This window comes from Epargyreus clarus, unplaced genomic scaffold (assembly GCF_041222505.1).
Source record: "Epargyreus clarus isolate Ecla_fem2 unplaced genomic scaffold, WU_Ecla_fem_2.2 ptg000033l, whole genome shotgun sequence".
NCBI lineage: Eukaryota > Metazoa > Arthropoda > Insecta > Lepidoptera > Hesperiidae > Epargyreus > Epargyreus clarus.
In genome coordinates this window covers 1,234,268-1,249,412 of record NW_027332238.1, presented here as the reverse complement: position 1 = coordinate 1,249,412, position 15,145 = coordinate 1,234,268, and the positions used below count along the sequence as shown (strand labels likewise).

Sequence of the window (15,145 nt, the reverse complement as noted above, 5' to 3'; positions counted from 1 at the left end):
AAAAAAAAAAAAAAAAATAATTGTCTATGGTGCAACTTTATATTTACATCAATTACATCAACGTCAATAGCGTCAAAGTATTATTTTTGTGATCATAAAACTTAATATTAATTAAGATTTATCATTTATCTTTATAATTAAGACAATGACTTGTCGCAAAGCTACTCACGCGGGCAGCTGGTATACAGAGAACGGTAAGTTTAGTTTCCATTGTCTTAACTATTTTTCTAAAACAAAGACAAGTAGGTAGTGTAATGAAGTGCCTCTTGAATATTAATTACTCACGACTAATAAATCAATGAAGCTATTTTATCTATTGATAAATCTCAATTTTACAGCGGATTTTCTGCTTGATTTCCCAATTTGAAGGGTCAAAAGGTTGTCGACCTTTTTAGGGGTTATTTGAGACGGAAATAAGTCAATTGCAAGACTTATTTTCGAAATTAACTCTTTTGTTTACAAAGTGCATTTCATTTTTCTAACTTGCAATGCTGTTACTTTTTTTTTAATACGCATCTAAACTTTATTTAATTCTTAATTTAGATATAATACAATATTGAGGATGAATATTTATAAATTAAACAAAGGTTATAAGTTGTTTAGTTCACTGCCCTTTCTCTTTACTTTTGACATCTTTGTTGCGTTCAAAAATAGAAATTAGTCACTGTTTAGCGACGAAGAGTTCCTTTGTTAAGACTTTAAATACTTATGAAATGCATATTATATGCAACAAATCGTCATCATGCAACAAATAAATACAATTTTTGTTTGATTTTTAATTTTTACTATTTAATTTATTAAACAATTTATGTGACAAAGTTTCCGAACGCAACCGGAATTGCGTCACCATACCATCGCCATGACACCCTTTCAAACGACTGTCAACGGAATAAACAAAACAAAACTTCGTTCTATTTCGTAAATTTATTTTCGGAAACCCAAAAAATGGCTGATAAGAACCGAACATTCGCCGCACCGGCCAAAAACACGAAAACAACGCGTCCTTCAACAGTGTGCAATACGCGTAAACCCGCCAATTTTGCCGCGAAGAATTCCCGTGCGAAAGTTAATAAAAACGCCACTATATTAAGCGAATGCGATGTGACGATGCGACAAGAGGCTGCGTTGCCCGATTTCGACGCAGAACACCGTCAGATAGCGTACGGGAGCTTTTTACGAGCGATGTTAGAGGACTGTCTGGTGGATGAGAAAATAGTCCGTGACGAAACCGATATGGACATTCAGATGGCACAGCTCGCGAATAGGTTCCAGAAGACCATGGACCAGCTGGACAAGACTAACAGGCGCTTGAAGGATATATCGTTCGTCGTTGAACAGAAAAGGTAATATACTTATTTCTGCCTCATATTGCTGCCTCAAGCGCTGCTGTGTTCTGGTTTTAAGGGTGTGGTAAGGGAGACATACTTATCCGAGGCGGTCCAGCTTAGTGTTAGGAGGAGCGGCGCATCTGTGGCCGACCTCAGGAATATCTAATCCTATCTGGTTGATTATGGTTGATTGATCCTATCTGGGTCCATGGGCGGCAGTAGCCACTTACCATCAGGTGAACTGCATGCTCGTCTACTACTCCTATCTTATAAATAAAACACCTACATTGCAATTTTTATTGCTGTGAATTTTTAGTAATGTGATTTATGTTTAGTTTCAGGTTTCAGTACCCTTACCAGGAGTTTTTACATTTCGACAAATATGACTGTTTTGGTATTTGTTTATGTATGGGCCAATACGATTTCCTAGTTCTGACACAATCCGCTAGGGGCACTGATTGGAATTTGTATGGGCAAATACGTAAACAAATACCAAAACAGTCATATTTGTCCAAACGTAAAAACTCCTGGTAAGGGTACTGAAGTAGACTTTAGGTAGTAGTTGATAGTACACTTCATGATACGACTCTGGTGGCACCACCTTTACATTTATTTCTGATCACAGCATACCACAACTGTATACTGATATACTTATAAAGATGGACCCATCATGCTTCTTCGGTACCTTGGTCACACCTATATCTGTTAACAGCAATGTATTGCTGCTGTGTTCTGTGTGTGTGTGTCTGCTGGGTTTGAAGTGTAGTAAGGAATACACTTTATGATGTTCCAAATTTGATACTATTAAAGGTGGTAGAGACAGTATGATTCCACTGAGGAAGTACCACCGTCACACTCATTTCAAAGTAAAGTAGTTCTGAGTGTGATGGTTAACTTGCATAAGAGGCAATTAGTCCTCAGGAGTAGCGAAGCTGTGATCGGCTTCAGGTAGAACCTGTATACGGAGTTTTTGTTTTTATAATGTGGGTGTAGCTGACGAGCATGCAGTCCACCTGATGGTAAGTGGCTACTGCACATGGACATCTGTTATCAACCCCATACAGGATTAGATATTCTTATCTGAGGTCGGCCATATGCGCTGCTACCCCTGAGGACTAAGCTGGAACATCTCAGAAAAGTATGTCTCCCATACCACACCCTTCAAACCAGAACACATGTTACAGAGTTGTTTACAGATGTCTATATGACAGTGTCTTCCCATCAGATAGATAGCATACTCATTGGCTACTCAATTTTTGTGTTGTAATTACTACATATTCTATTTTACAGACTCTTGGATCTCAAATCGAACGACTGCGCAAAATTTTACGATCTAACAGATAAATCGAATGTACATAACATTGTCGACAACTTGACAGCAACAGAACAGTCTTGTTTGGACAAATTGGAGACTAATAATGTCGACTTTGGGTACGACAAGCATTCCGGACACAAACAACTACTAGACGCTGTGAATGAGGCTATAGAAGGCCTGGACCAGATCAAACGACATTCTAATCTAGACCCTAATAAGTTTGCGGAGTATGCTAAGTCTGAAAAATTTGTGCATGATGTCGAAAAGGATAGATTTGATCTAGACAGTCTTAAGTCTGAGTTTGAGGCTAAGTTTCCGAGGTTCAGTGAGAGATTGCTTAAGGATGCGTCTGAAAAAGTAGCGTTGTTGATGAAAAGTGATAATGAGGAGGATTTGAATGATGATGAAGTTGAATCGGATGAGATGTAAACGTGATGAAGAAGCTGTTTTTGAAGGTGGTAGAGTTATCTGTGCTTCGACTCCGGCGGCACCACCGCCGCACCTATTTTTGTTATAACAGCAGTGTTAAGCGCTGCTGTGTTCAGGTATAAGGGTGCGGTAAGGGAGAAATAGTTTTCCGAGGCGATCCAGCTTAGTGCTCAGGGGTAACAGCACATTTGTGGCCGACATCAGGTAGGAATATGTAATCCGACCTGGGGTTGATTACAGATGTCCATGGGCAGTAGCCACTTACCATCAGGTGGATTACCATTTCTGCAATAACAGCAGTGTTAAGCGCTGCTATGGCTACTGTTAGTCCTCAGGAGGCGACGCTGTGGTCGGCTTCAGGTAGAACCTGCTCTATATGGAGTTGGTTACAGATGTCCGTACGACAGTGTTACCATCAGGTGGACTGCATGCTCGTTTGATTTCATATGGGTGACACAAAAATGTTAAATTAATAATTGTCTATACTTATATACCTAAAAATGTGTTGTTCAGTGTAATATTTGTATTTTTTTTGTAAATTATTGTAATTTTATTTTTGATTATACTATAATTTTATGAAGTAATTTGGTGTTTTATTAATTTACAAATCCTATCTTTGTATATTTACAACAGGATTTCTTAGAACCTTTTCATTCTCATCTTTACTGTCCCACTGCTGGGCACGGGTATCCTCTCAGAATGAGGAAGATTATGCCATAGTCCACCGCGCTGGACTAGTGTGTATTGGTAGACTTCACATACCTTTGACGACTTTTAGGAACTATCAGTTGTGTAGGTTTCGTCATGAAGTTTTTTGACAGTGATAATCTGTGATATATGTATATATAGTGATCATGATAATTTGTAAAGGAGTGGTTGAGGTTGGAATCCCAGGCATTAATTTTTATGGTTGCATACCCAAAGGGCAAAAACGGAATCCTATTACTATGCTTCTGCTGTCTGTCTGTCACAGGGCTCTTAAACCGTAATAAATAAACACTTAAAGTGTATGTATTACTGCGGCCGCAAATACTAAAATAAAAAAAAATATGAAAATTCGGTTGTAGGGAACCCTCCATGTAGCCCATGTGAGAGTTCGACTCGCAATTGAACAATTTTTGAAGTGTTGTACATAAGTTAGTATGACAATTGGTTGTTTGGCAAAGGGAGATCTCCCGCAGGGCTAGGTGATCATGCCCGGACAGCGGCCGTGGTCCAACAGTCTCAGTGCGGAACTTCTATATGCAAGATTTTTAGAAAACTTCGATAGCGTGATTCAGCAGCGCCATCTCTTGACGAGTAGCGGGAAGTCGCTACAGTTGCATATACGTCATGTTGATTTTAAAAGTGCAATGTGTAGTTTTTTATATGTATTCTAAACGATAAAGCAGACGGGCTACCTGGTGGAAAGCAGTCTTCGCCTATGGACATTAGCAACACCAGAGGGAGTCGCCAATGCAATAATTAATTATAAGTACCACTATGTAAAATTATATAATATTCACTTTAAAAGATGCAAATTTGCACACGTATGGAGTTTCTTGCGCCGCTTCTTCTCCATAGCGAAACACCTACCGAAGCGGTAGTAGTTTGTTGACTTTCAAAAAGTATTTTATAATTATTAATAATAATTTAATTATTTATTTTAAGTAACAAAGACTCATTTTTGAATTACAATTACAATTTTAAGTCATATTACAATTTTAAATGTAGAAAACTGCAATGAGAAATAAATCTTCAGTTATTGCTTATTTTTTATTTTTTTTATTTATTTATTCATAATTCTTACATCTAACATTACAGGTCTATAGCCTAATTCGTTAGTGTAGTTACATAATAATAATAATAACACGATAATTGTACATAATAATAATTAATACAATAATAATCAAAGATGTCAATAATAATGTCAGGCTTACAATAAATTTATATAATATTATTTGTAAAAATTTAGGTATTTCCAATTGTCATTCGTAACATATAACTTGTGTTACAACCTTTGTGAACTCGGTCAGAGAGCAATTGAATAAATCAATTCTAACAGATACCTTATTGAGTGTGCGCAGCATCTTCAGGATGCTGTGGGAGCTACCCCGGACATGGTACATCAGGGAGCTGCATCTTTTTCGCATTATGGTGTAAAAACTGTTTACATGAAGGTTTGAAGGTGGTAGAACTCTTTGTGGTTTGACTCCGGGCGGCACCACCGCCACACGTATTTCTACCTAATAACAACAGTGTTAGGCGCTGCTGTGTTCCGTTTTGAAGGGTGTGGTAAGGGAGACATACTTTTCCGAGGTGCTCCAGCTTAGTCCTCAGGGGCAGCGACGCATCTGTGACCGACCTCAGGTAGGAATATCTAATCCTATCTGGGGTTGATTACAGATGTCCATGGGCGGCAGTAGCCACTTACCATCAGGTGGACTGTATGCTCGTCTGCTACTCCTGTATTATAAAAAAAAAGGAAAAAATTAGCTGTAAACATCCCTGATGTTACAGTACCTTGGTAGTCCCATCAGCATCCATTTGATATTGGACTCTTAAAAGCATTTAATTCTATGTGCATCAACTTTGAATAAATGAGATTTGATAATAAATGAGATTGAATTTGAATGCATCGTCGGCTTAATAAAGGAATCTACGTATTTTAATTCTAGTGATTTTGTTATTCCAGGGTCGGAACTTTCTCGTCAGCTGGACTTATGGCTGTCAAAAGCTGATCTAACCCATGGACCGGCTAGAGCCATCATTGCACCGTAAGTATTGTATAAACCCTTAATGGTTCGACTCCTGCGGCACCACCGTCACACCTATTTCTGTTAAAAGCAGTGCAGCGCTGCTGAGTTCTAGTTTGAAGTGTGGTAAGAGAGAGGATAATATAAGGCGTTCCAATTTAGTTTTCAATAGTGACAAAAGTTTCAAAGGTGGTAGAACTCTCTGTGGTTCGACTCCAGCGGCACCACCGCCACACCTATTTCTGTTATAACAGCAGTGTAGCGCTGCTGTGTTCTGGTTTGAAGTGTGGTAAGGGAGAGATACTTATGCCTCGGGCATTGCCGCTTAGTCCTCAGGGACTAGGAGTCTAATCCTATCTGAGGTTGAGTCGACGGCATGCTCGTCTGCTTCTCCTATATTATAAATAAAAGGAATCTAATCTTATTTGGGGTTGATAACAAAAATAACAGATGTCCATACGGCAGTAGCTTACCATCATGTGGACTGCATGCTCGTCTGCTACTCCTATATTATAAAAAAAAAATATTGTTGTTTTTTGTATGTTTCAGGCATGCGGGCTACTCCTACAGCGGCGCCTGCGCAGCCTTCGCATACAGACAAATCAGCCCGGTCGTAGTGTGAGTTAGTTGTATTTGTGTGTGTATATGTATATAAGGAGTGATAGCCTAGTGGTTAAGAAACTGCCTTCCATTCCCGGGGTCCAAAGTTCAGACCTCCGATTTTTGAGAATTATGTGCCTTTTATAAATCAACTAGCTGACCCGGCAAGCATTGTGTTGCCATATAAATAAAAAAAATGTTAAGGGTGAACAACCCTTATCACTTAGGGGTATGAAAAATCGATAGTAGCCGATTCTCAGACCTACTGAATATGCATGTAAAATTTGGTGAAAATCGGTAAAGCCGTTTCGGAGGAGTACGGTAACTAATATTGTGACACGAGAATTGTATACATAAAATTATCACTTGCTTAAACGGTGAAGGAAAATATCGTGAGGAAAATTGCATTGATAATTCTCAAGTGTGAAGTCTACCAATTTGCATTTGGCTAGCGTGGTGGACAAAACACACTTTGAGAGGAGACCCGTGCCCAGCAGTGGGACAGTAATGGGTTGACGATGTATGTCCGCTGTCTGTCTGTCACAGGGCTCTATCTCCTGAACCGTAATAGATAGACACTTGAAATTTTCACAGAGTTTGTATAATAGTGGCCGCTATAACAACAAATACTAAAAATAAAAATAAAAAACGTTGAAAATAAATTGAGGTCGCCACAAAAAAAATGCTTTTTTACGCCTTTTTTCGCTTTATCTATTGAACCGTTTAGGTGTTTAGGTATAGAGTTCACAATGCGTTTAACTCTATGGCTGCTAAGATAACAAATACTAAAAATAAAAAATAAATGAAAATTGACTGGCACTTGGACATTTATTAATTAAATGTTATTTATTTACTTTATTTTTCGTTTTCAGAAAGCGGATTTTCATCCTGGGTCCGTCTCATCACGTCAGATTGGGAGGCTGCGCGCTATCATCTCTAGATAAATACCAAACACCGTTATACGACCTAACTATTGATAAGCAGAGTAAGTTTGAACTGTAATCTAGACCATATTGCAATAAAAATTACTGAAAATTGACTCCTTAATAGTCCGAGGTTCAAATCCGAGGCACGCACAATTAATTTTTAAAATGTATGTGGGTATTATATGTTTTTTGAAATATAGGAGTAGCAGACGAGCATGCAGTCCATCTGATGGTAAGTGGCTACTGCCGCTTATGGTCATCTATAATCAACCCCAGATAAAATTATATTCCTACCTAAGGTCGGCCACAGATGCGCCGCTACCGGAAGAGTATGTCTCTCTTACCACACTTCAAACCAGAACACAGCAGCGCTACACTGCTGTTATAACAGAAATAGGTGTGACGGTGATGCCGGAGTCGAACCACAGGGGGTTCTACCACCTTAGTTTGCTACTAAAATAAAAAAGAATAAACAAAATGTTTGTGCACTTGAAATAAGTTTAGAAAACATCGATAGCGTGATTCAGAATTGTGGCGCCATCTCTTGACTAATTATAAAAAAATCACACTACAAATATTATAGTAATAATTGAATGTACATTTTTATTGTCCTTTTGTTGTTTTTTTTTTTATTTTTTGTCTATTTCTGTTATATAGCGTGGCAGACCGGTCACCGTGCCGGTCTGACGCGCAGAGGTTGCCGGGTTCGATCCCCGGCCAGACAGATATCTAAATGATGAATTTTATATGAAGGTTTCTGTTTCTGGGTCTGGGTGTTTGTGTGTCTCTGTGTGTGTCCATGGCACCCACGATACAGGGAATCCTAGTGTGGGGCTGTGAGTGTAGAAAGCGTTTATAATCTGTGTTGCAATTAACCAAATAAAATGTTTCTTTCTTTCTTCACATACATTTTTTTTAATACTTTATTATTTTTTTTACAGTATATGCGGAGTTAGAAGCGACGAGACAATTCGAGTGGATGGATGTACAGACAGACGAAGATGAACACTCGATAGAGATGCACCTGCCGTATATAGCTAAGGTTATGGAGGAGTGAGTATATAACTAAAAAATGTATATATATAAAAATATTTTTTTATCTTAACACAGTCACATTTACAAGTCGCGATAGCCTTGTATATTCAGCGCCAAACTGCTAGTCCGCTCTGAATATAGAAATGAATCACGTCGCCATAGCAAATTGTATGACTACACCTGCTCGCAACAACTTCAGAGCGGACTAGCAGTTTGTCGCGGAATATACTTGGTTCTATGACAGCAGCGCTTAACACTGCTGTTATAACAGAGATAGGTGTAGCGATGGTGCCTCTGGACAAATCAGATGGTTCCACCATCGTTAGGGTTACTATAAGACTTTCTTATAACAAATATTTAATAATGAAAATAGTATTAATAGTATTATTATGTTGTTTTCAGATACAAAACTGGTTTCACGATTATACCAATCCTAGTAGGATCGCTCACGCCTGAAAAAGAAGCCAAGTAAGTGAATTTTATTGAATTATTTTACTTTTGTTATTAATTGTGGTCATGATTTTGTATATAATGAAGACTCGGGGGTTGTACGAACGTTATTTGTGACGTCATTTTTGTAGGTGTGATATGGTTATCGAAGGTTCTTTATGACGTCATTTTATAAGGGGTGATATGGTTAACGAATATTATTTGTGACGTCATTCTAGAAGGGGTGAGATGGTTAACGAAGGTTATTTGTGACGTCATTCTAGAAGGGGTGATATGGTTAACGAAGGTTATTTGTGACGTCATTCTAGAAGGGGTGATATGGTTAACGAAGGTTATTTGTGACGTCATTCTAGAAGGGGTGATATGGTTAACGAAGGTTATTTGTGACGTCATTCTAGAAGGGGTGATATGGTTAACGAAGGTTATTTGTGACGTCATTCTAGAAGGGGTGATATGGTTAACGAAGGTTATTTGTGACGTCATTCTAGAAGGGGTGATATGGTTAACGAAGGTTATTTGTGACGTCATTCTAGAAGGGGTGATATGGTTAACGAAGGTTATTTGTGACGTCATTCTGGAAGGGGTGAGATGGTTATCGAAGGTTATTTGTGATGTCATTCTAGAAGGGGTGAGATAGTTGACGAAGGTTATTTGTGACGTCATTCTAGAAGGGGTGATATGGTTAACGAAGGTTATTTGTGACGTCATTCTAGAAGGGGTGATATGGTTAACGAAGGTTATTTGTGACGTCATTCTGGAAGGGGTGAGATGGTTATCGAAGGTTATTTGTGATGTCATTCTAGAAGGGGTGAGATAGTTGACGAAGGTTATTTGTGACGTCATTTTATAAGGGGTGAGATGGTTAACGAAGGTTATTTGTGACGTACATACACAATACACAAACACCCAGACCCAGAAACAGAAATCTAAATTCATTATTTAGAATTCTGTCTGGGATCGAACCCGGGACCCTCTGCGCGTCAGACCGGCATGGTGACCGCTCCGCCACGCGGGTCGTATTTGCGACATCATTTTAGAAGGGATGAGATATTTAACAAAGGTTTTATGCGATGTCACTTTAGAAGGGACAGGTAACGAGTGAAATGGCTGGGATGGGGGTTGAACAATAAAAGTAATGTGACGTCATTGTGCAGCGATGACGGATAAAATGTTATACAAACGCTGGGGAAGGGGGTTATTTTGTGACATAATTTCTTGGGGTGGGACGTATAATATACATATAAGAAAAGGGAAACCGTAATTTTGTCATATATATCGTCATATATGACCTTTGAGTGGCGATAGTAACGGTGTAATGACGTCAGGTACGGTGCGATCCTGGCGCCGTACCTGGCGGACCCGCAGAACCTGTTCGTGGTGTCCTCGGACTTCTGCCACTGGGGGTACCGCTTCCGGTTCATGTGGCGGGACCAGGCCAGGGGGCACATCTACCAGAGTATCGAGTGGCTGGACAAACAGGTCGGTTGGAAACTTGGCGAGGAGTGGCAGACGAGCATGCAGTCCACCTGATGGTAGGCCACTACCTCTTATGGACATCTGTAGTCTACCACAGGCAAGATTAGGGCCAACCTGGGGACTAAGTTGGAAGGTCTCGGATAAGAATATCTCCCTTCAAACCAGAACACAGCAGCGTTTAACACTGCTGTTATAACAGAAATAAGAAGAAATAAGAAGAAGAAGAAGGTGGTAGAACCCTTTGTGGTTCGACTCCGGCGGCACCACCGCCACACCTATTTCTACCTAATAACAGCAGTGTTAGGCGCTGCTGTGTTCCGGTTTGAAGGGTGTGGTAAGGGAGACAGACTTTTCCGAGGCGTTCCAGCTTAGTCCTCAGGGGTAGCGGCGCATCTGTGGCCGACCTCAGGTAGGAATATCTAATCCTATCTGGGGTTGATTACAGATGTCCATGGGCGGCAGTAGCCACTTACCATCAGGTGGACTGCATGCTCGTCTGCTACTCTCATATTATAAAAAAAAACAGAAATAGGTGTGGTGGTGCCGCCAGAGTCGAACCACAGAGAGTTCTACCACCATGAAGTATTATGATTCGAGTATTATACTATGATTTTATTTTTAAATAAAATGGAATTTTAAAATGTGGTCTTAATATAATTTAGCCCGGGAGGTACCACCGTCACATCAATTTCTAGCGTGAAGCAGTTCTTGTGTTTCGATAGGGTGTGGATGACTGACTTACATATCATCATCATCATCATCAACCCATCACTGTCCCACTGCCGGGCACGGGTCTCCTCTCAGAATGAGAAGGATTAGGCCATAGTACACCGCGCTGGCCAAGTGCGTATTGGTAGACTTCACATACCTTTGAGGTTTTTTTTTATATATCTCTCAGGTATGCAGGTTTCCTCACGGTGTTTTCCTTCACCGTTTAAGCAAGCGATAAATAATTTCTAATACGCACATAAATTTGAAAATCAGAGGTGCGTGCCTGGGATTTGAACCTCGGACCCCTCGATCGAGAGGCCGCGTTTCTTAACCACTAGGCTATCACTGCTTTTTTTCTTACTTACATATGAGGTGACTTTAGTCCACAGGAGGCGACGCTGTGATCGGCTTCAGGTATACCCTGTTTTATATCGAGTTGGTTACAGTAGCATTACCATGAGTTGGCATAGAAACGCCACTATAGAAATGGTAAATAGAAAACTATTGTCATTTTGCTAGTGAATAACATAACTACTATCGTTACGGTATTTCTTGACAACGTCTGTCAAATTAATGACTCATGGGACCGAATTTGTATGGCAATAGATCATAATGACATTCGCTAGCGATTTGATTTCGATAGGTTTTTTACGTATCGAGTTACGCCACTACGGATTTTAGTTCTACGAGTAACCACCAGAGGCGCTGTACAATTTTTCATACATTTATTTTACGCAGTCGCTAGCGAGTAATACTTTTGTAAACTCATGGTAGTTCTACAGATGTCCGACATACGACAGTGATTTACCATCAGGTGGAGTTCCTGCTCGCTTTATGATTCTAAAAAAAAATAATAAAGAATCATGGCTAAGATTTTTAATATCGATTTTATGGTGCTAGGGTATGGACATCATAGAAAAATTGGATCCCCAGGCATTCACCGAGTACCTTAACAAATACTCCAACACAATCTGTGGGAGACATCCTATAGGAATTTTATTACAGGTAAGAAAACTAAATGTCTATTCATTTTACACACTGCACCTATTCAAAATGTAATTATTTATTCTATTCAAGTTGGTATAGTTCGCCAAACTGCTAGTCCGCTCTGAAGTTGTTGCGCGCAGGTGTAGTCAAAGTGCCAATGCGGTCGAACACAACTACAAGCATGTAATCTTTAACAACTTAAGGGCGCACAAACGCAGATATGTACCCGCTTCTATATTCAGAGCGGACTAGCAGTTTGGCGCGGACTATAATAGTTTTTATACTACTTAATAAACAACATTAATTGATGTTGAAACACTTTAAATAATATCTATTCAAGTCTGTAATACATGTAATTCCTTCTTAAATTATTTTATTTTATTCATTCATATGAATTTATTTTATTCATTCATATGAATAAAATAAAATAAAATAAAATGAATAACACCTCAACATTCAAAAGGCTGAAAAGAAAGTCCCCTAGAGATTTGTAAGGATTTATAAACACAAGGGGCGTACGTCGCTGGACTGACTGCCCCCCAAGTCAAACATATAAATCCGTAACCCTATGCTGAATGTTCACAAGAAACAGATCGCATAAAGAACATAAGTAAAAAAAATATATATATATATATATATTATTTGTTTCACATTATAAATGTACACTTTTAGCCTCTACATCCTAAAATTAGTGCTCATTTTAATAATTAGACTACCTTTTAACACAAAAACAACCAAATTTTGAATACCTATTCATTGGTGATACTTTTTACAATACAATACAATACAATACTCTTTATTGTACACCAGATTTATAGTAACAAACAGAAATACACAATAAACATTAATTAAAGGTACAACTGGCGGCCTTATCGCTAAATAGCGATCTCTTCCAGGCAACCGTTTACAAATAGGAAGAAAGTAATAATGTATAAAAAGAGATCCAGGGTAGGGGTGTACATAAGTATAATGTAGCGAGAGTTATATTTTAAATATATCAGCAGCTAGAGTAGTAAAGAATGGAAGAAAAGGAAAGAAAGAGGAGAATACATAAAGTAGGAAATAATAGAATAGTATAATAGTAGTTTTTATTATTTACGTAGCAATTTGTAACACATAAAATGCTTATTCAAACTTGTATCAATTTCTGTAAGTATTCAGTATTTCACATTTCAAATACCCACTTTATTTTAAATGTGATTTATGTATGTTCACAAATGTATGATTGATGACGAATGATGTGACAAATGTATGATTTCGGAGCCCAAAAGTCGAAATAATAATAATTATAATAAAAACGTTTATTGCCATAATAATACAGGTTACACACAAAAAAATAAATGTACATTTTACAATATTATTAACATGGCAAAAGGAATTCGGCTCAGCCTTGCTGACTCAGAATCAGAGATTCGAGTAGCGCTGTTTTTCAGCCGCTCCTATAATCCCTGTGGTGTTAGTTGGGATAAGAGTATTGCCAGCCGCCGATGCATCTCCTGGGTTTTTAAATCCAATGGTGTATGTGTATGTGTGGGTGAGTGTGAGTGGGTGTGTGTGTGTGGGGGTGTGTAGGTACATATATGTATATTTTTATGTGTTACAAATAACGGGTGTAACACACACTCCAGGCGGCGACGAAGTTGGCCCGCGGTCCTTCAGCGCCGCGTCTGTCGCTGAAGTTCCTGAAGTACGCGCAGTCGTCGCAGTGTACTAACGCGCAGGACTCCTCCGTGTCGTACGCCAGCGCCGCGCTGCTCGCAGACTGAGTGGGGAGGGTGTTTGGGGGATGATATACGACTAATATACGAAATATAGGTGTCTTTGTTGAAAATGTTCGGAGAATCGTGATTTTCTTTTTTTTTATTGATGTCAAAGTATCAGGTTACTTATAAATATGACAACCAATACGCGTGTTGATTAACGATAGTTACGTCGATAATAATCGTTTTTGGAAAAATTAGAAAATGTCAAAGTGAGTCGTGTTACTTAGTTACAACCATTCGTCTCGGCTAGACACGTCATAAACAATGAAAACGCATTATGACGTCATAATTACGGTTAGCGCCGCGTCTGTCGCTGAAGTTCCTGAAGTACGCGCAGTCGTCGCAGTGTACTAACGCGCAGGACTCCTCCGTGTCGTACGCCAGCGCCGCGCTGCTCGCCGACTGAGTGGGGAGGGTGTTTGGGGGATGATATACGACTAATATACGAAATATTGGTGTTCGAAAAATAATGAATTTTCTTTTTTTATCAGGTTACTTAGATAAAAATATCCGAAGTTTTTTTTTTTTTTTTTATAAATGTTGAAACATTGGGTTGTTTAGAAACATATCCATCACGCGTGTTGGTTAGCATAAACTGTAAAAAAATATTTGTTTTTGTAAATGTCAAAATACGTAGTAAGTATTTTCGGGTCTTTTTTATAAATTACAAAATGTCAGGTTGCTAGCGAATACAATAGTCGAGTGAGGCACTTAGTAACCGATCATTACGTCTTGGTTAGACACGTTATTAACAATGGAAACGCATTATGACGTCATAATTACGGTCAGCGCCGCGCCTGTCGCTGAAGTTCCTGAAGTACGCGCAGTCGTCGCAGTGCACGAACGCGCAGGACTCCTCCGTGTCGTACGCCAGCGCCGCGCTGCTCGCCGACTGAGGGGGGAGGGTGTTTAGGGGATGATATACGACTAATATAGGTGTCTTTGTTGAAAATGTCGGAAGATTAACGTTTTTTTCTTTTTTTTTACTTATATCAAAATGTCACTTCAAATGTTATAACATAGTCGCCATTACGAGTGTTGGTTGGCAATACTATTGTCCAGAAAAAAGTATTTTTTTTTAATTCCAAAATATTATGTTTCGTTGCAACAGAAGCGCAAGACGTGATGGATAGCAAAATCTAGAAATAGTGATTTTAATACATACGTCGTTCAGCAATAAAATGGTAAGTCGTGGTTTTAGCAACTTCCGGATTTTTCGTTTTTGGAAAAATAAGAAAATGTCAAAGTGAGTCGTTTTACTTAGCAACATAACCATTCGTCTCGGCTAGACACGTCATAAACAATGAAAAAGCATTATGACGTCATAATTACGGTTAGCGCCGCGCCTGTCGCTGAAGTTCCTGAAGTACGCGCAGTCGTCGCAGTGCAC

General features: G+C 39.0%; 2 protein-coding genes across 2 annotated transcripts; both read left to right on the top strand.

The window, feature by feature from the left end:
* Positions 1-23: 23 nt before the first annotated feature.
* On the top strand, positions 24-14,208 carry LOC140755492 (protein MEMO1). Its single transcript, XM_073090782.1, has 9 exons — positions 24-194; positions 5,747-5,828; positions 6,357-6,425; positions 7,280-7,392; positions 8,275-8,386; positions 8,771-8,836; positions 10,144-10,297; positions 11,906-12,010; positions 13,621-14,208. Exons 1-9 carry the CDS (start codon positions 146-148, stop codon positions 13,756-13,758), a joined length of 888 nt encoding a protein of 295 aa, XP_072946883.1. The 5' UTR covers positions 24-145; the 3' UTR covers positions 13,759-14,208.
* LOC140755496 (uncharacterized) lies at positions 851-3,656 on the top strand. The gene is made up of 2 exons (XM_073090786.1): positions 851-1,343; positions 2,619-3,656. The coding sequence occupies exons 1-2, from the start codon at positions 946-948 to the stop codon at positions 3,070-3,072; spliced, it is 852 nt and encodes a 283-aa protein (XP_072946887.1). The 5' UTR covers positions 851-945; the 3' UTR covers positions 3,073-3,656.
* Positions 14,209-15,145: the final 937 nt, after the last annotated feature.